This window comes from Rattus norvegicus, chromosome 17, assembly GCF_021556685.1.
Source record: "Rattus norvegicus strain SHRSP/BbbUtx chromosome 17, alternate assembly SHRSP_T2T, whole genome shotgun sequence".
NCBI lineage: Eukaryota > Metazoa > Chordata > Mammalia > Rodentia > Muridae > Rattus > Rattus norvegicus.
The window spans coordinates 67,512,027-67,531,013 of record NC_141550.1 but is presented as its reverse complement, the minus strand read 5'-3'; the positions used below and the strand labels follow the sequence as shown (position 1 = coordinate 67,531,013).

Here is an 18,987-nt window from a genome sequence, read left to right as displayed (position 1 = left end):
TAACTTCTAGGACTTTACCTTCTCCCCCAACCCCCATAGACAAACTATCTTTTTTGATGACATTGTTTCTGAGTGACTGTTTAGATTAACTACTACATAAGTAGACTCACACTCATGAAAATAGCCAGTGCTTTCATTTTGTTTGTAAATGACAACTGTCTGCTTTTAAAGCACAGTGTCTTACAGGTTAAATGTTGTAGCAGTATATACTGATTTTAGGAGAAGTCTTTTTTTTTTTTAATATTTTATTTATTTAACGTATATGAGTACATTGTAGCTGTCTTGAGATACACCAGAATCTGTTACAGATGGTTGTGAGCCACCATGTGGTTGCTGGGAATTGAATTCAGGACCTCTGGAAGAGCAGTCAGTGCTCTTAACTGCTGAGCCATCTCTCTAGCTCCAGGAGAAGTCTTAATAGAAATGCCAGTGCATGTTTAATTTCAAGTTTCAGATATCTATAAAGAAAATAGTATTTACATCCCAATGTAGGCATCATGAACCCTAGCAGTCATTCTAGCTCTCATTCAGCTGTTCATGTTTCAGTCCTACCCCATATAACACTCAAGGCATGTATAGACATAGAACTTTATTTTCTGGACTATTTTGAGGTAAATACTGGAAAGTTCGTTATTTCACATTGACACTTCAGAATGGATCTCTTTGTCACTCCATTGTTTTGCCTGACAAAATAAACATGATTCCTTAACATTAAATTTTTTAAAGCTAGAAAATGAGATTATGTAGCTGTAAAATTTAGAATTATTATTTGTGTCTGTCTGTCTGTCTGTCTGTCTGCTCGCATGCATAAGTGTGCAAGTGCACGTACCTTGCCTACATAGGTGGAACATGTGGAGGTCAGGTGTGCCATCTGGGTATTGAACTCAAGTTTTCAGGCTTGCCCAGCTGCCTTATTGTCTGTCATCTAACAGTCTCATAGTTGTAAATGTTACAGAGTAAGGTTCTGGTATTGCTCTCTTTAAAGGGACTTTACAAACTAACTTGTGGTGGTTATTGTCTTATGAAATATAATCCAGGTAATACTGAAACACTGAAGAAGAAAAAAACAGAAGTTTGAAATGTCTTCTGGCTGTGCTACTAACTTCAGTTGTTTTAGAGTTAAGTTTATGAAGATGAGATGAAACCACATTTATGTTTCTGTTTCCCTGTTCTGTAGCTTTAGAGTCATGTGCCATTTGGATCTCAGCACAAGAAGTCTGATGAATGTCAGGCAGGACTCTGTTGTCATTAGGATTGGGATTTGAGTGGCAGGAACATGTGACCGCTTTGCCAGGAGCTATTTTTGGTATAGGGTGTTGGCTTAGCCGCAGAACTGTAGCAAGGTAGTGTGAGACACATTTGTAGAGGCACAAAAAAGGACAAGTGTTGGGATGTAAGTTTTGAAGTTTCGATATGGGCTGTTGCTTCAGCAGAGAACTCAGTAGTGACAATGAGAGTGAGAAAATCGGCCTGTTACAGAAATGTGTGGAAGAGAAGAAACTGGAGACCAAGATAAGTAAAACTTTATCTTCGTTATTCGATAGCCTTGAAGGTGAGGAGCTTCATAATGTTGACAATGGACCCAGCCGAGCGGCCGCTGGGGCTACTGTGTACGCTCGAGTCCTTACAGGGCCTGGGCACAGACAGGACCATAGATCAAAGCAGTCGTGGAATTGTGATTCCTCCACCTCATACAGGTTCTTTTATGGGTCTGAAAGTGCAGACAAGGCTAATGAGAGTTCAGATACTGTTGCTGTTGGAGAGGATCCTGAGATTGCTAGAGACCCACTGTGTAGGAGCAGTGGTAGACAGGTTTGCTCTGAAAATGACCAGCCTTTCTCACACGTACCTGACCAGCAGCAGGAACCTTTCCTAAGTGACCATCTGCAGTGTTGCCTGGCCACTTGTAAAAATTCTTTAGTAGAGAAAGAAAACAGGCGAATCAGTAATTTAAGTGAGAATAACTCTGTTAATGTGTCTGCTGGGGAGTTGCAAAATAAATGCTGTATTTGTGTTGGTGACAAACTTTGTAAGAATTCAAGGGAGAACAGATTTTATAGTATTTGTGCTATAGATCTGGAGTGTATGAACATGGATGAGGAATTGTGTACTCCCATGTATGAAGCAGCTGCAGAAGAATGGCATTCAGCTGTTACTTACCGAGTTTCCCAGGAGGATTGGCCCTTAGATATCAGGGAAGAATGTGTTGCCACAGATGCCATCCAGAGGGCAGGAGAGTTAAAGCTGCAGCAGAAAGAGCTGTTACCCCAAGATGTCCTCTGCTCATATGGAACAAAAGAAGTGTTTAGTGAGAAAAGTGGCTGTCGTTCTGAGCTTTTGGTGGGCTCTGCTGCATGTGATGAAGCATGCATCAGTGACCTACAGGCTGAGGCTCTGAGGGCTAAAGTTCATGCCAAATTCCCTAAAGATCACACAGAACATAGTACCTTACATAATACTGGCCTACTCCCTGAGTTAAATATTAACATAGGCAGTGACTCATTACAATGCACGTGTGCTATATCTGAAGCGAGCTCGAGCAGTGCTTCAGGACTAGGAAGTCAGGTGGATGACTCACTTGTTAATTTACCAAATGATATTTCCTATGTTGATGGGATTGGTGAACCTGAGGCTACAACAGTTAGCACTAGTCAAAGGTTAAACTCTGAAATGGAAAGAGAGCATGACTCTGAAAAGCCACTAGAAGATACTGATTACTTCCACATCAGTGCTAGCAGGTCAGGCAGGATCCTTTCCTTTGGTCTAGATAAGATTAATTTAAGTCCTGAAAAGTTAGCTTTGGAGAGCTTGGACAGTGAGAATCTCCCAGTTCATGCTAATTTCAAAGAGGTTGCCTTGAGTAAACTTGATGGCCCTAATCCTGTACCCCACTGGGGACCAGTGTGTATGGAGGAGCAACACCTGGGGGATAGCAACCTGGAGACTGGAAGTATCCAGCTGGCAAACAGAGGGGAGCTGTTCTTGTATTCTGAAAATAGTTCCGTTTGTCAAGATGAAGGTAGAATGAGCATTTTAGACACTGAGAGCCATGGCAAGAGGGAGTTGAAAAGTTGGTGTCAAGCAGATGTCTGTCAAGGTAGGAGGGCAGACAAGGCTCAGAGAGAAGCTTATGATTTAACTCAAGTGAAAAGTGAATCAGACATAGAAGAGGTGGTCCAGAAGACAGATCTCCTGAAGCCTGGATTTTCACAAGGACCGCCAAGTGACAAGTCTCACCATCACTCCAGACCTCATCAGGGCTCAGTAACATCCCCTGCATCTATTTTCCCTTGTGTTGGTCCTGAAGCAAGGGAAACAGGCCTACATGACAAACCAGGAGACAAAGTACATGTGAAGAGCCAATCTGATGGGCCCTGTGTACCAGCAAATGCTGAAAAGGGACCACAGAAAGATAGAGAGATCCGTGAGAAGAACATAGAAAATGCCAAGTCAGGTACTAAAACAATCTTTCATTGGGAAACGAGTGTTCTTAGCAAGGTTGTGCCCAATGGGAACATGGCAACCTGTATTGGGTCTGGCGTAGCAGCAGATCCTGATTGTGAAACAAGTCAAATTGAAAACAGTTATGGAACTGATGGGGTGAGTGAAAACCCAAACCTTACAATTGTACCAGCTTTAAACCACAGCTCATCGTCACCTGAAAAGAAGGAGTGGGCTAACAGTGACAGAAGCCCTGATTCACATCTCATCAACACTGAATCAATTAAAGATGTTTCTAATGCCTTTGGTAATAATGCATCAGAATTGAGCAAACAAAAGCTGACATGCCAAGAAGAGAAGGAGAAACTTTCTTTGGATAAAGACAGTATTAATCCTAACAGCATTGGCTGCTTAGGCCCATGTAAGACGAAAAGAAAAAAAAACAGATCCGCAGTTCAAGAGTCCACTTTAAATGGGGAGATTCATTTTTCGGGGAACTCTGAGGCAACTTTTAAGAAATCAGTGTTACATGACACTTGTGAGGAGTGTTCCTCTTTGACTGGTGTCAAGTCTGTACAAGTGGATATGCCTGCAGCTAGTCCTGGTAATGCTCCCCAGGCAGTTCCTGCCATCCCAGCTGACAGCCAAGAATGTACAGTGCCAAGGGTCGACCACATTGCATTACCCACAGAGGATGTGTCTGAAAGTCCCTCAGAAATGGACTGGCACAGTATCCCCGAAGAGTTCTATGCTCAGTTTTTGAATGAATTTTCCTATTACCCTATGGGAGGGCTAACAAGTCAGACACTTGCCAAAGGACTGATGGGTGGGTGTGACAGATATCAAGTGGGCTATCTCTGGGCTAACACAGCCACAGAAAACATGACAGAAGATGCTCCGACTTTTAATGAGGATCTACACAGTAAAACCCAGTACTTAGAAGATACTTCATTTTCCTTGGAACAGACCCTTTATCAGCTACCAGTGTCAGACGATGGTGTTGTTTGGGGATGGCAAAGTAGAGGTGGACAGTTAGTAAGTATGCCTTCTCAGTGTTTGTTGTGTTGTGCTGTGGCACTTCTGTGCTATGTTCTGATTGTGTTTATGAAAATTAGTTAATTCTAGGTTGTGGGCAATCTGTATTAATCTTTTTAAGACTGGATGCATGAAGTATCAATTTAACCTTTTTCGAATGAAAAATAAATGTGAATTATCAGTTGACATCTTTAAGCCAGAGTTTGTGTGTAAACTGTTGGTGCTAAAGCATGCCCCCCTAATTAACCCACACAGCATTGTGCAGACCTTTTCATATGGGTACTGTTTTGCTCAGTGTACCTTACTCTTCTGAGAGAGGGTAGCTGTCACATGGGCAGTGTGATGTGTTTCAGCACGTTTTTGAAGTCACCAACAACATGCAGAACACAAATGCATTTCATATAAACATATAAATATATATATACACACATATATACACATATATTTTTATATATGTCTAAGGCAGAAAATTTTAGTTTCAATAAAAATCACTCATGTTCCGACCTCCATGGCTTGGATGAAGCTTTGCCACTGATACTGGGTCGCTAACTTGAGCATCTTTGTAGAAGTTCTTTAATAAATGCACTTATTATTCAGCAACAGGAAACTAATGTTGCTCATAGTACAGGTGTAACAAAGTATTAGTAATGAAAGGGCATAGACTTATCCCTTTGTATGTGCAGGGGATTGGTTCCGAGAACCTATGGATACCAAAACCATTCTTCTGCATACCTTATGGCATTCTAAAATACTTAAAATATCTAATACCATACACTCTCTCTTTTTTTAGGGAAATAGCAAGAAAATTGTATTTAGAGGTACAGGGTTCCCTCCTCAAATATTTTTGATCTGTGACTTGTTGAATTTATAGATATGGAACCAATAGACACAAAAGGCTGGTCTGAAATAGGATTTTTTTTTTTTTTTTCAGTAAGAAAAGCTATCGGTAATAGGAAGGAGATAGATTTCACTTAGAAATTAAGGAGACAGTTGTAAGATGGGGATAAGCAAATAGGATGATTGCCCATCAGTGTTTCTTGCCTGCTTTTCTCTATGCTCACAATTGTTTCTGAATGTTTTAAGTACACACAGTTAGTAGCTGATTATCAGTTCTGTTTGGTACATTTATTCGACATGCAGACTGAGTGCTGTCTTTATCCTGTGGCTTTAAACAAGGTATATGCTGTTTTAAACTGGCTTTTCAATTATGAGATAATGTCCAAGCATATACTTCTGATATTATCATGTTTAATAGTGTTGCCTTCATTTTAAAACTTATTTTCAAAGTCTTGTCACAGACATTTTAAAACTAACCCTATATTGGGAGCCATGTCTCTTTGCAGCTGAAGGGACAGAGGTAGCATTGGTGTGCCTCAAAACTCAGGGCAACTTTAGGAGTCCAGACTTCCCTCAGGCATTCCTCCCTTTGCTCTATTGTCTCATCTCTTTGAGTTTCCCCATTACTTCCCCACTCAGAAACTCCTAGTTCCCTCTTGTTCTGTTCAGCAGCCTGTTGGCGAGACCATTCTATCTTGTAATACAAACTTGTGAAACAGGAATTTTTAAAAAGTAGAGCATAGTGTTTTGAATGTACAGAGCATCCGAGCCTGCAGGTGAAATGCCTCGTCCTTCAAAGAGAAGCAGTGGTGACTTTATGTACAGTCACCACACCCTCACAGTGTGGCAGGAAGTTCAGCTTGCTTCTGGTTGTAATAAATGTTACCAACCCATACATTTTCAGAGAAAAAAAATTCTGACTCATAGATCCAGGCAGATAAAACTAGGGCTCTGGATGATAATCCATTGCAAGTTTCATACAAGTAAAAGCAAAACCCTTCTTTTAAGTAAAGCAAAGGTTGGCCTTTGTGTAATAAAAGTATTTTTCATGTGGATTTTGAGAAGTCAGTTCTTGAATGTTTTGAGTTTGCTGATATTAAGGTACAATCTTATAATCCTCTCATTACCATTGATGGATATGACCTTTCTCTTTCTTGGTTGTTTTGGGAAATGAGGGTAGTGATGCCTCCCTGTTAAGCTTGCTGTGATTGTAGTAGGAGTGCAGAATGCAGTGAGCTCTCTGCTGTTAGGCCCTTAGGTCTTGGAGGTCTTCGTGCATCATCTCTTTTGTCAGTGCTCTCTCCAAATCCTAAATAACTACCCACAATCCTAATGGACTGCTTTCCTGACATCTGCTTGGGCGTTACCACTTAAATAATGGTTTCTTTATTTCCTTTGAAAAAATTTCTCATTTTAGATTTATTTTACTTTATTTTTATGTGCACGAATGTTTTGCCTGCATGTATCTGTCAGCATGTCTGTGCAGCATGCCTGGTGTTAGGGAAGGTTAGACGAGGTCTCCAGATTCCCTGGACTCCAGTAAGAAGTTGTGAGCTACTATGTAGGTACTGGGAATCAAACTCTGGTCCTCTGCAAGAGCAGCAAGTGCTCCTAACCTTGTGCCAATTCTCCAGTCGTGTCCTTTGGAAAAGTAGCCACCGAGCCATCACTTTAGCACCCAAGATGTAATAATTTCTTACCCATAAGGTCCAAGTCATTTGTGAGCTAAAACTGTTGTTACTTTGTGGAAAATGTACGTTTCTATGCTATTACTCTGGTAAGTTTTCATTGAGCACCTTTCTACTATGTTCTGAATGATGCTGGCTGGGTGGCAACATAGTGGTGAGCAAAGTGTGTGTGTGTGTGTGTGTGTGTGTGTGTGTGTGTGTGTGTGTGTGTGTGTGTGTGGTGTCCCCACCCCAGAGTTATATAGAGCACAGACACAGTCTGGCTGTGGACACCATGGAAGACTAACTATGCCGGGCCATAATAACTGAGTGCTGCTTGTGGGCACTTCTGTCTTATAAACTACAGAACATATATTGTTCATGCTGCTCAGCCACAAAAGGCACTAAGAAGGAAAAGATAATGTTACTTGGTGTTAATGTTAGTAATTTAAAGACTGTGTATAGGCAGTGCATGTGACAAGAGTCTGTTAATATATTGAATGAAATTGAAATAGAAAAACTTGATTTTGGGATACCGGGAAGAGAACTGAGCCTAATTCAAAAAGTGATTTATGCAGATAGTCAAGAAGGAAAAAAGAGAAATAAGTTATATTATAGAGACTAGTATAATAATACAGATATAATAGTTATAATTAAAACAACAGGTTCTTTGGAGGATTCTGATGGTAGTTTTATGAATCCAAACTCATGAAAATTAAATATGTGGGAATCTTTAAAAATATGCAAGTTATACTTGAGTAAAGTTGTTAAACCTCCGTGTGTGTAACAGCCAGGATCTCAGGTTGCCTTTCGCTCTGCGGTGCTCAGGCACCAGCACAGTGCTTGCAGATGCCTGTGAGGTGTAGGCTGTCCTTGTTAGATAGGTGGAAGAGAGAAGAGATGAGACTAGCCCTTTGCAGAGACGCCAGATGCCAAAGATGAATTGGACATTTAATTGTGATTGAAGAATCGGCGTTTATTGCTTACACTTAACTTGGAGGAAAATCCTGGCTTTTTGGAAATACTTGCCAAGGTAAAGAGTTCCAGATGGGTACTTGCTTAGGCATCTGTTTGTGGGCATGTGTTTTAGTTATTGCCCAGGGAGTGGAAGTAGCAGAAGCCAGAGTTACTTTCAGAGAATGAATGCGGATACTGTTTGGCTCAGCAGCCTTCTACTTGCAGTGTTAGAAACAGTTTTAGGTTTTCACGGCCCGTGCCCCTTGCCCCTTGCCTGAGACTGGATCTGCTCTGCCTGTCCATGGTTACAGTGCTCCATGCTCCCTTGCTGTAGCGCAGCAGTGGTGCCTCGTGCTGTGCAGTGCACACAGGGTACTGTCTGTGCTGGACCCTGGAGAAACACAAGCTTGCCTGTTCCCAGCTTAGAACACTAGTCTGAGGTCCACCCAGGACTGGGACCCCTTGTCCCTTCATGAGGGGGCTCTACTTCAGGGCACCATGACTGGTGGTGTGCTCGAAAAGGCAAGTGGTTTGTTGAGAGAGTTCAGTGGCAAATTGGAGTTGGTATTTGGGAAATAGCCACTACAGGGATGTAGTTGGAGAAGAATTCAGGGTTTGTAAGTAGAAGAAAGACAGATTTTTTGTTTGTTTGATTTTTGTTTTGGTACCAGAAAAAAAAGGAAATGGAGAGTATTCACTTAATGAAGGGATATTGTAAGCTGTAAAGTGTGTGAGCAGAGACGATCAATCCTGGAAGTAAATGAAAGAGTATGCCAGACAAACTGGGCCAAAGTACAGAAGTGCTGGTGTGTTAGAAACAGAAGCCGTTGATGTGCCTGGAGTTGAACAAGGCCTAGGAAGTGGGGATCCCGTAAGAGTGTTTGTCCTGATACTTTGAGCTGGACAGCCTTTGGATGAGGTCCCCGGCGTCTGAGCATGGGATGCTGCTATTGACAGTGTGACCAGTGAGCTAAGGATTTTGGGAGTGCCGGGTGTGCACCAGGCATCATGCTGAGTGCTTTATGCCAGCAATGTCAGCACGGTGGTGCTGGTGCTGCTGCTGCTGGTGGTGGTTGTTGCTATTATCATCTGATTTTTTTCTTTTAAAATTAAAATACCTATAAATAAAAAAAATCATGCAGATTTAAACAGACCTTGGGTCTAAAAGTCTCGACAAACTTCGCTACAATTGAATAGCTGTTCTGAACCTGAGGAGTGTCAAATTGCATTTTACTCTTTCACTACCAAATATACTTTTATGTAATTAACCACTACCAAAACCTAAAAAATTCCTATTCACTTTAAAAAGTGAGACTTGCAAAGTGATTTCCAGGTGATGTTAACGAGATAAAGTAGCTGCACAGCTGTCTGTAGGGTGTTGGACTCAAGCCCCAGTGGCGTTAGCACAGGTGAGAGCCCTAGGCCAGAAGAATCAGCATCACCTGCAGCCTCCTGTAGGTGATCTGGGCAGTCGTTCTGTAGCTGCCAAGAGGCTAGGGCGACTCAGGAATGGGAGCGAGTAGCTCTATCGAGACTGTAAGGTGTTCTCCTGCCTTAGTGATGCTCTGACCTTCTCTGGTGCTTCAGGAGTCTTAGCTGCAAGGAAGAGCTCTGGTTTTCTATCTCTGCTTACAGTTTAGAGCTTTATAATTAAGACGTTGCCATTTACATTGTATTGCATTTGTAAACCTATAAATTGAGATTCGTGTTAGGCCATCCAGGTTTTGAGGCTGAGCTGAGTGAAATAAAGGAGCCCTCATTTGCAGTAAGCCCTGAGCTTAGAAGAAACTGTAAGGGTGACTTAGCTGCAGTTCTGACTGCATCAGCTTTGTTTGTTTTGAGCCTCATTTAATCCCAAGGTGTGTGTGAGTAGATAGCTAGCTAGGCTTTTGAGCCTAAACTGTCTTAATATTGGTGTTGGTTTTTACTATAAACTAACAAAACAGCATTTGTTGAACTTAGGATAAAAATACATACATGTGAAATTTTTTTCTAGGTCCCAACAACTAAGGTTTCAGAGCTAAACCCTAATGCAAAAGTATGGGGGACTCATATGTTACATCTGGAGGCAAGTAGTGCGGCTGTCGGTGTGAATGCCTCCTGGGAAGAGGCTCCCGGCCGTCCTACAGACTGCGACCAGCAGGGTGAGTAGTGAGCCTGGAGCCGCTGTTAACTTACACCTTTGCCTTCCTCAGCATGCTGTCTTCTCCATTCACTCCTGGGCCCTGGCTTGTCCTTGGGAGCTTGTACAATCCAATTACAAATTTTGAGTAATGCCAATGTAGTAAGCTGTACTTTAAGGGAAAGTTATTCTTGTAACACATCCTCTGAGGACAAAACTGCAATTCTAGGATCGGATGCCAATGGCGATGGCGACAAAAGCCGTGAGAATGCCGCGCTCCCGGACGCACAGGAGGCAGAGCAGACAGACATGAGCACTCTGGCTCTAGACCATGCAGAATACGAACCTCTGCCTGAGAACAGCGATACGGGTAAGCCCGCTGTGCGATGTTTTCACTGAGAGTCTGGAGATTTAATTGTTAAATGTCAGTTTCTTAGTCTTGCTTTAAACAATGTACTTTTCATTGCCTTTGCTCAATGTTCCTTGAAACTGGTGGAGACAGGAGTGAAACCCTGGAGGGGAAGGTGTGCTGGAGAATCAAGTGGCTTCTGAGACAAATGGCACTGAGTACCAGAAGCCAAGGGTTTTCATGGGGTGAAGTGTCAAGACAGGCAGAGGTGGAGAATTAGTGTTGGAATTGAGGGTAAGGCAGGTTGGTGGGCTGAGAGTTAAAGAGTAGAACAGAGCAGTGGATAAAGGCCCTGGTAGCCAGAAGGACTTAAACTGTGTCCCCTTTGTTAGTGCAGTGACAGAAAGAAGTGACAGAAAGAAAGAAACATGGGGAAGCAAACCTGTTGGATTTTGTTTCTTACTGTTGCAGGGTATAATTACCTCAGGTTTTTTTTTTTTTTTTCTTTTTTCTTTTTTTCGGAGCTGGGGACCGAACCCAGGGCCTTGCGCTTGCTAGGCAAGCGCTCTACCACTGAGCTAAATCCCCAACCCCCTTACCTCAGGTTTTAAACCAAGGCCTGTCTTCTTGGTCTGCATTGCTTATGCTCGCCATTTGTAAATACAGGAGAGCATTATCTTAGTGAGCAGGAGCGGAGTTGGCAGACCCAAGGCTACCAGGCCCCGCAGTGTGAGATAACCTCATTTAGTTTAAGACTCAAATACGACAGAAGTCAGCATCGTTACTTAAGTAGAAAATGTAGACGTTAGATCTGCTTTAAACTGGTCAAATGAATAAGGTAAGAGTTTATAAAGGAAAGAAAAAAAATCAAGCCACATTGCTTTCTAGTAAATATGAATTAGCCATGTTGAATTTAAGTGATTTTATTAAACCTTCATATAAGCAAGGATTCACTAGCACTTAGCAATTTGATTTGATCAGCACTTCCTAATAATTGGGAAATGACAAAACATTGGGATAAACTGCAGTAATGGTGAAAATGGCTTTTTGATAGCAAAATGAGGGAAGAATGCTAGACATTTAAGGCATTTAAAGTAGATTTAAGAAAAAAGTAACAGGGGGTTGGGGACTTAGCTCAGTGGTAGAGCGCTTTCCTAGCAAGCTCAAGGCCCTGGGTTCAGTCCCCAGCTCCGAAAAAAAAAGAAAAAAAAAAAGCAACAAAAAGAAAAAAGTAACAGGCTCTGTATATACAGGTGATGGGGATCCTATAGTAAAATGAAAGGAACTAAAAATAACAAAGTTTAGACTGCATATAAATCTTAAACTGGGAACAGAAACTATGCAAAAGACCCAAAGTAGGTAGTATCAAAAAATAATACGTTAAAATATGTCTGGGAATTCCAAATTCAAAAGAGTTTGTTCTTTGTAAAAGAGATATTTAAAGCTATTTTTGGAAGAAAAAGACAAAGACTTCTCTTTTGAAGCTAGGGTGTGGTGCCAGTGTGAAGTGTTTGTGGGTATTGGGAAAATAATTCCTTACTTCCACTTTTGTTTATGGTGTGATTGACAAAACCTACCGGTTTGTAAAGTGTTAACACATGCACTGGATTCAGTCCCCAACACTGGGCTGGAAGCAGATGAAGGGAAGGCTAAGGAAGGAGCAACTGAGGAAGCTCTCCACAGCTCTCCACAGTGGGCCAGCGTTTCCCAGGAGCAAAAGCAGCCTCTCTCCATGCCACAGCTAGAGAGCTCACAGGGATTTCAGCTTGAGTTTCCATAATGACTCACGGTCTCAAGCATCTTTATCCTTTTAAGATATCATTCTTTATTATTCTTTGACAGCTCAATACATGTGTGTACTGATCTTTGGGTTGTTTTCACCCTCATTCCCCCCACCCCCCAATTCTTTTCTTCCCAGCAACCCTTCTGACTCTTATGTCTACCCACTGAGTTTGGTCAGGGTCACTTTTGTAAATGCAAATTGAGGCTTAGAACTTATAGCTCCTCTCCTAGCGCCTAGTAGCAGTGAGGGGTAGGCTTCATGTGTTCCTTTCTCCCATTCATGATGAATGAAACAGTAACAAACTCAGTATTGCGCAGGTCCTCCCAGCTGCAGTTAGGTCAGTCCAGTGCCGTGTCACATGCCAAAGACACTGTTAGGCAGCACGCTTCATCTTCTGTTATGCTCCGTGAGCCTTGGATGCAGTGGTACAGATAGCCTTTAAAGAGTGTTTTAAAATTCACAGCAAAGACAGAGCAACACTGAAGATGGCTGTGTGCTCCAGGGCGCTTGAGCATGGGAGGAGCTAACAGGTCTGAAATACCCTCAGCTCTAGGCAGAAGAGACAGAACCAGAGCCACAGTAGGAAACCAGAAGTGCAGTTGAAGACTTTCTATAGGCTCTGGGTGAAGAGCAGGAGGAGAGTTTGAAACTACTGGGGACTGTAACTGGGCGTGACAGTGACTATTAGAGACAGTTCTTGTGCTTCTGGCAGAAGGAAGTGGGAAAGACCCGTTGTCACGAATTGCAGAGTGAGCAAGCTGTCCACCTTGACAGCAGTTGCCCTCAGAAAGAACTCCACCCCACACCCAGCCTTTCTGTTCTTCTCTTACAGTGATGTATTTACCACAAACCAGAATGAGGACTGACCTGTTCTACCTAGTGTCTTTCTTCCTGCCTTGAACACCACATTGTATTTAGTTGTTGTCCTGCTCTGGGCTCCTCTCTCGTAACAGTGCTTAGACTCTGTTTCTGACAATCTTAACAGTTTGAGGAAGAGCATCATGTGCTCTGTGATACTCCTGTCTAGACGTTTTCTCATGTGTTTCTATCACCATGCCTATAATGTGGGGTAAAGAGAAATCCACAAAGGTAAAGCGCCCTTTTTCATCATGTGTCAGGACTGCACACTTGGTGACAGTCAAGAAACTTAGCGTGGTGGCTGCTGACCTTGACAGCCTGCTGGAGTCCCGTTGATTTCTATAGTTAGGATTGAGGAGTAGTGCTTTTTCATGCCTAGGAAAATACTGGTTCATTTATTTTACTTATTTTTTTATATTATTTTTAAAAAGAAGGTAACCTCAGTCCTTGTATCTCCGTCTTGTAAGTCATCTGGAGTCTCACTGATGTCACCCAGTCCTGCAGCCTGTCTTCAGCAGCTCTCCTCTCTTACCACGTACAGTCCTTGCCTCCCCACTACACCTACTGTCTGGCTACCCGCATGGTGCTGCGCCTCCTGCACTGCTACCGCGCAGTTTGTGCTGGATCAGCTTCCACCATTCTGCTTTAAAAAAAAAAAAAAAAAAAAGATTTACTTTGTATATGAGTACTCTGTACATGTATGTGAGTACTCTATCTGCGTATGCCTACACGTCAGAAGAGGGTATCAGAACTCATTATGGATGGTTGTGAGCCACAGTGTGGTTCCTGGGAATTGAACTCAGGACCTCTGGAAAAGCAGCCAGTGCTCTTAACCACTGAGCCATCTCTCCATCCCCCAGTCTCCATCATTCTCTTACACAGTACCTTCTGTACACCTATGTCCTTCCATCAAGGTCCTTTGGAACGCTGTTTTGTGCTAGCTGTTCCTATGTCCTGGCCTCCTGAATTTGTTTAAGCCTTACTTAAGTTGTCCTTGCAAGTATGATAATTGCATTTACCCAATTCTTTAAAGACCCTATTTTGGCCAGGCCTGTTTAGGGGGTGGGGGCTTTTGGGTTTTTTGTTTGTTTTTTTCCTCCCTATGGTATTTGAGTCTCAGCTTTAACAGGCTCCATAGCGCTCTAATTATAGGCTATATATCTCACCCTGCTCTTACCTATTTTATCTGTGTGTGTGTGCGTGCATGTGTGCGTGTATTCGTGCATTCGTGGGCACATGTCTGGCATTTGAATATTCATGTGGCTAAAAGCCAACCCTCAGGAGACATACCAGGTCTTTCAGTGGAATCTGGACCTCATTGATTAGGCTGAGAAGTTGGCTAGCAAGCTCCAAGAATCTCCCTTTCTCTGCCCCCACTCTCACTCCCAGCCAGTGTTGGGATTCCAAGAGTGTAGCCTCATAGTCAGCGTACATGGATCAAAAGGCTAAACTCAAGTCCTCACATTGCTGCACAAAAGCACATACCAACTGGGCTATCTCCCCATCCCCAGGGTCACTTTTGTTGGTGATTTCTTCATCCTACCAGATCATTCTCTTCTCCCTCCTAATTCCCATGTACGTCACAGTAGACTTGCCTGGTATTCTTCACGCCAGAGGCGTCTCTGTAGGCACTGGCTCTTTGCCACTGCAGAGTGGAACACTGGCACACTTCTGAGCTAAATGGCAGGCCTTCGACTTCTTTACTTGGCTTTGGTACCATGTGGTTTGAGTCCTGAAAGGTGGTCTGCCCTCAGCGATTGTGTTAGCCTCTTGATTATACGGCTGCAGCTTCAGTCTGTCTGTACTGTGTAGCCATGGTAGTCTTTCCAGAACGTCGGTCCCCCAGATTGGCTCCCAGTCACTTCCAACCTCCCTGACCTGAGTCATACATGCTTCGTTCTGTGCCTTCCTTTTTTACTGAGTTCTTCACTCTACAGCTGTACTAGCCTCGTTGCTGTCTGATGGCACTGCCTCGCATGGGGCAGCACCATGCTACTCTGGCCCCGGGCCCTGGGCCCTGACTGTTTTCTTCTGAGTCACTTGAGTCTCATTACGCTGCCAAAGGCTTCTTCAGCTGTCCATTGTCTGCCTCTCAGTGGAATGTTGGCCCCCTGAGAGCTGGGGCCTTGCTTCTTTTAGTCTGAATTCACAGTTCCTTTATCAAGTAATAGTCTCTTAGTATGGAGATTGTAGTGTGAATTTAAAGGAGATAACCTTGGAAAGTCTCCAGATGAGAGATTGACAGGCCACATTTTCACTTTCAAGTCTTATGGTCTCCTGTGTTTTATTCCTTGGTTATTTTTGCAATTTAGTTTCTTTTTGCTAGTGAAGATGTGTTTTGTTACTGCTCAGTATGACACTGTCGTGAACTGTCTTCTCTGCATTTGTTCTGAATTCCCCCACCTTGTCTACCTTTGCAGTCTTTAACCTTGACTTTTAGAATACAAGTGTCCTCTGTGTTCTCCTGTCTGACATATGTACAGACACTTGTTAGTGTTCCAATGCCTTCAAATCAGTGATAGTAAACACTAGTTCCCAAGGTGCCCTGGGTGCCACAGCTGTAGGCAGGGGCTTCTACAGTGCATTGCCTTTCTCCTGCTGCTGTCTGTGACATACACACATAGTTTCTCATTAGTCCCTCAGACAGCTGGGAAGGAGAGCTTACAGCTCCCCATAGAACATGCCTAGTCCTGCAGAGCAGATGGCCCGTGTATCAGCGGCCTCCAGCTTTCTTCTTGATGCTTTGGTCTGGGGCTGTTGGGTTGTGCTTACCTTTTGCGTTGATTCTTTGTTGTTGCTGTTGTTGTTTGTTTTTTGTTTACTGTTATTTAGAGTCAATGTGCTTGTTTATTACCTGAAAACCTTTTCTGAAGTACGGCAGGACCAAGGAAGCCTGTGCCGACTGTTGTTGTGACAGTGACTGCTGGACTTGGCTACGCAATACCATTGCTTTCCCAGCTATTGCGTTTATTTTGTTTTTCCTGGGATACTGCAGATAAAATAGCACTTTTCATATTATTGTACATATATACAGGTGAAAACACTGAAATGCTGTACTGGATCCACCTGCTTGGTAAATTTTAAGCCTTTTTTCCTGAGTTGTTTATTACTTCTGTATAGGAGGAAATGAGTCTCAACCAGAAAGCCAGGAAGACCCTCGGGAAGTACTTAAAAAAACATTGGAATTCTGCTTATCTAGGTAAGGCTGTTAGTGGTTTGTTTTGTTTTTTTTTTCTAATGCCTGATATCTCTTGAATTACACTTTGGCTATTGATTACAAATGTGATTTTTCATAGTGGTATGTTTATAAATACCTAATTACATGTCTGTCTACTCATCAGAAGTGCTGTAGAGAAGTGGTGGTGACCCTCAGGCCAGGGATGTCCAGCTTTGCCTCAGATCCACTTTGGTGACGGTTGTCTGGACTGTTGTTTGACTGTGGATTTCTGCATATGCACAGCATGCTGTAGGACCTTCAGATGAATGCCCAAAACACTCGCCGCTTTAGTGGGCTCCTCCATTTAATTTCCCTTAAGTGACATCTTGCTGGAAAATGTTGACCTTTTGAGTTAGTGATGAGAGTAGATATGTGGAAGGTAGGTAACTGGCAAAGAGTGAAGCTCCCTGTAGCTTTGAGGACACGACCGTGTCTGAATGAAGGTCCCACAAAGACAAGGAGGCCTGTTTAGGATAAAGGAACAATATCCAGGCACCCTTCCTTCCTCCCCTTTATCACAGCTTAGTATAGCAGATAGCATGGTGTAAAAATGAAAGATACTTTTGTCAAAGTTTTGAAGCTCTGCTCCGTTCCCTGCCATTTATAAACCTTTGGTGTAGCCTTCCCATAGCTCCCAGTGTCAGCTCTGAGAGGAGGAACGGTGAGCAGGGCTCCTCTCAGGCAGTCTTCACTGAAGGAGGGCTGTGGAACCCAGCTGTGCTTTTGTTCTGTGGTGCTTTAGAGACTGTGTGTTGAATTGCATATGGTCTTTTCCCTGAGGATTCACAGAAACATTTTCTTTGGCCCAAATGCCAGGAAGTAGTACATCTTGTCCTGTTTGCTGGTGTATGGTTTTCCTTCTTCCCCGGGCTGAAGGTGCTAACCCTGTTTTCTTCTTGTTATTGACGTTGGCTGCCCAGAAGCCACAACTTGCAGAACCTTTAACATGTGTCCAGATGGTATGGCACATCTGGGGTACTGACATTCTTCTGGCCTTTTGTATTTCTTGTAGCTTTCTGATTCATTTAACTAGATTTCCCTACTGTGAAAAAGAAAATAATTCGTGTACATTTTTAATAAATTACTCAAACATTGTCCAAAACAAAGATGTACTATAATTGCACCCTTTTATTGGTTTGTTTTGAGTTACTGTTTTTGTTTTCTTTTTCTTCCTTTAAGACAGGGTCTCTCTCTCTCTCTCCCTGTTGCCTTGGCTATTCTGGAACTTGCTCTGTAGACCAGGCTGGCCTCCGACTCAGGGATCTACATTGTCTCCTTCCTGAGAGTTAGGAGATAAGGGTGTGTGCACCATGCCTGGCTATAATTATGTTTTAAAAGAATTATTTCATTTTTGGCTAATTTTGATTCTGTCAGTTGAGTGAATATCATATGGAGTTTAGACTCAGCTCTCATTTCAAAGTTGTCTCACCACACTCATGCCTCTTGTAAATCGGTTTTAGAAGTGAAAGTTCTTTTAAAGTAGTATCAGTTAGAAGAGTTTGCTTTCTTTCAACAGGGAGAATCTTGCTAGCGACATGTACCTTATATCCCAGATGGACAGTGATCAATATGTGCCAATTACAACGGTGGCTAACCTTGACCACATCAAGAAGCTCAGTACTGATGTGGATTTGATTGTTGAGGTCCTGAGATGTAAGTAGACAGTGAGTTAAAGTTGACGATTGTCTTCACGTTATCTGTCCTGTTACAAACCTTCTCACCAACAGCACCATACGGATTTGGGTGTAAATTAGATCCTCCTCTCCTCCCACAGCCTCCCTGTGTGACAGGGGCATTGACTGACCCTATAGTGAAAGGTCAGAGATCATGGGTAATTGAAAGAGAAAAAGAATCTTTTCATTAGAGATCCTTAAAGACAGCTGCTAAATTAATGAAGACCAAAACCAATAATAACATTGATGAAGTAAAATATTGGTTTAGCTACTAAATGAATTTCTTTCCAACTTGTTGTTTAACCCTTGATGAAATATTGTTGCACTTTTTCCTTAGAAAGATATTGGGAATGAAGTTTCTCCGGAATGTGGCGCATACGGTGAAGGTTTAAATCCATGGGCACTTCACTAGTCCCTTAAAGCTTACCTTCTGTGTCAAAACTGTGATTTATTTATTTCTACTTGATTTGGGGGACTTCACTACCTTACCAGTTTATTTTCTTAAAAGAAAGAAAATAACCTCACCTTAGATGTTGATTGGCTTTAAAGTGCCACATTCAAAGTCCATAGCCATTTGGTCTTGACCCATGGGAGGAGCATGACAGCCACGAGGTGAAGGATGCCTCTGCTCCTCTCAGAGCTTTGCTGGCCTTGTGGCACTTTCTGCATATACTTTGCTGTGATGTTTCCGTTTCTTTTTAAATCACATTGTTTTTATTATAAAAATTCACTTTTTGTACTCAAGCTACAAATTCCAGGTGAGTATTTTTCCCTGCTCCCTCCCTTGAAACTGATGTGTGGTCCAGCTGTAGCGGCTTTCTCACAAAGAAAACGGTATGCTCTACCCCAGACATACTCGCACACCCACTGCTTACAGATGTTTGAGTGATTCGACATTGCTGTGTTTGAAATAAAGTCTTAGTTCTACCAACCAGCTTTTATTGTAGGTGTGTGTTTATGTTGCCCTGTCCCTATTCATTGATGAGACAGTGATTTCAAAAATTTTCTGTGTACACTTGACTAAGTAGTGATATTAAAAGATTGCTAT

The 18,987-nt window shown here is 42.6% G+C and overlaps 1 protein-coding gene across 16 annotated transcripts in view; it reads left to right on the top strand.

Annotated features, from left to right (window-relative positions):
- The window catches only part of Larp4b (La ribonucleoprotein 4B), a 78,795-nt gene that overhangs the window by 32,715 nt on the left and 27,093 nt on the right, over window positions 1–18,987 (top strand). For 8 of the 16 annotated variants that reach the window (XM_087590752.1, XM_087590751.1, XM_087590750.1 and 5 more), the window contains exons 1-5: window positions 1,330–4,476; window positions 9,934–10,081; window positions 10,289–10,429; window positions 16,170–16,248; window positions 17,783–17,919. In XM_087590752.1, the coding sequence (XP_087446878.1) occupies window positions 1,414–4,476; window positions 9,934–10,081; window positions 10,289–10,429; window positions 16,170–16,248; window positions 17,783–17,919 (3,568 nt within the window). In that variant the 5' untranslated portion in view covers window positions 1,330–1,413. 16 annotated transcript variants of the gene reach the window in all.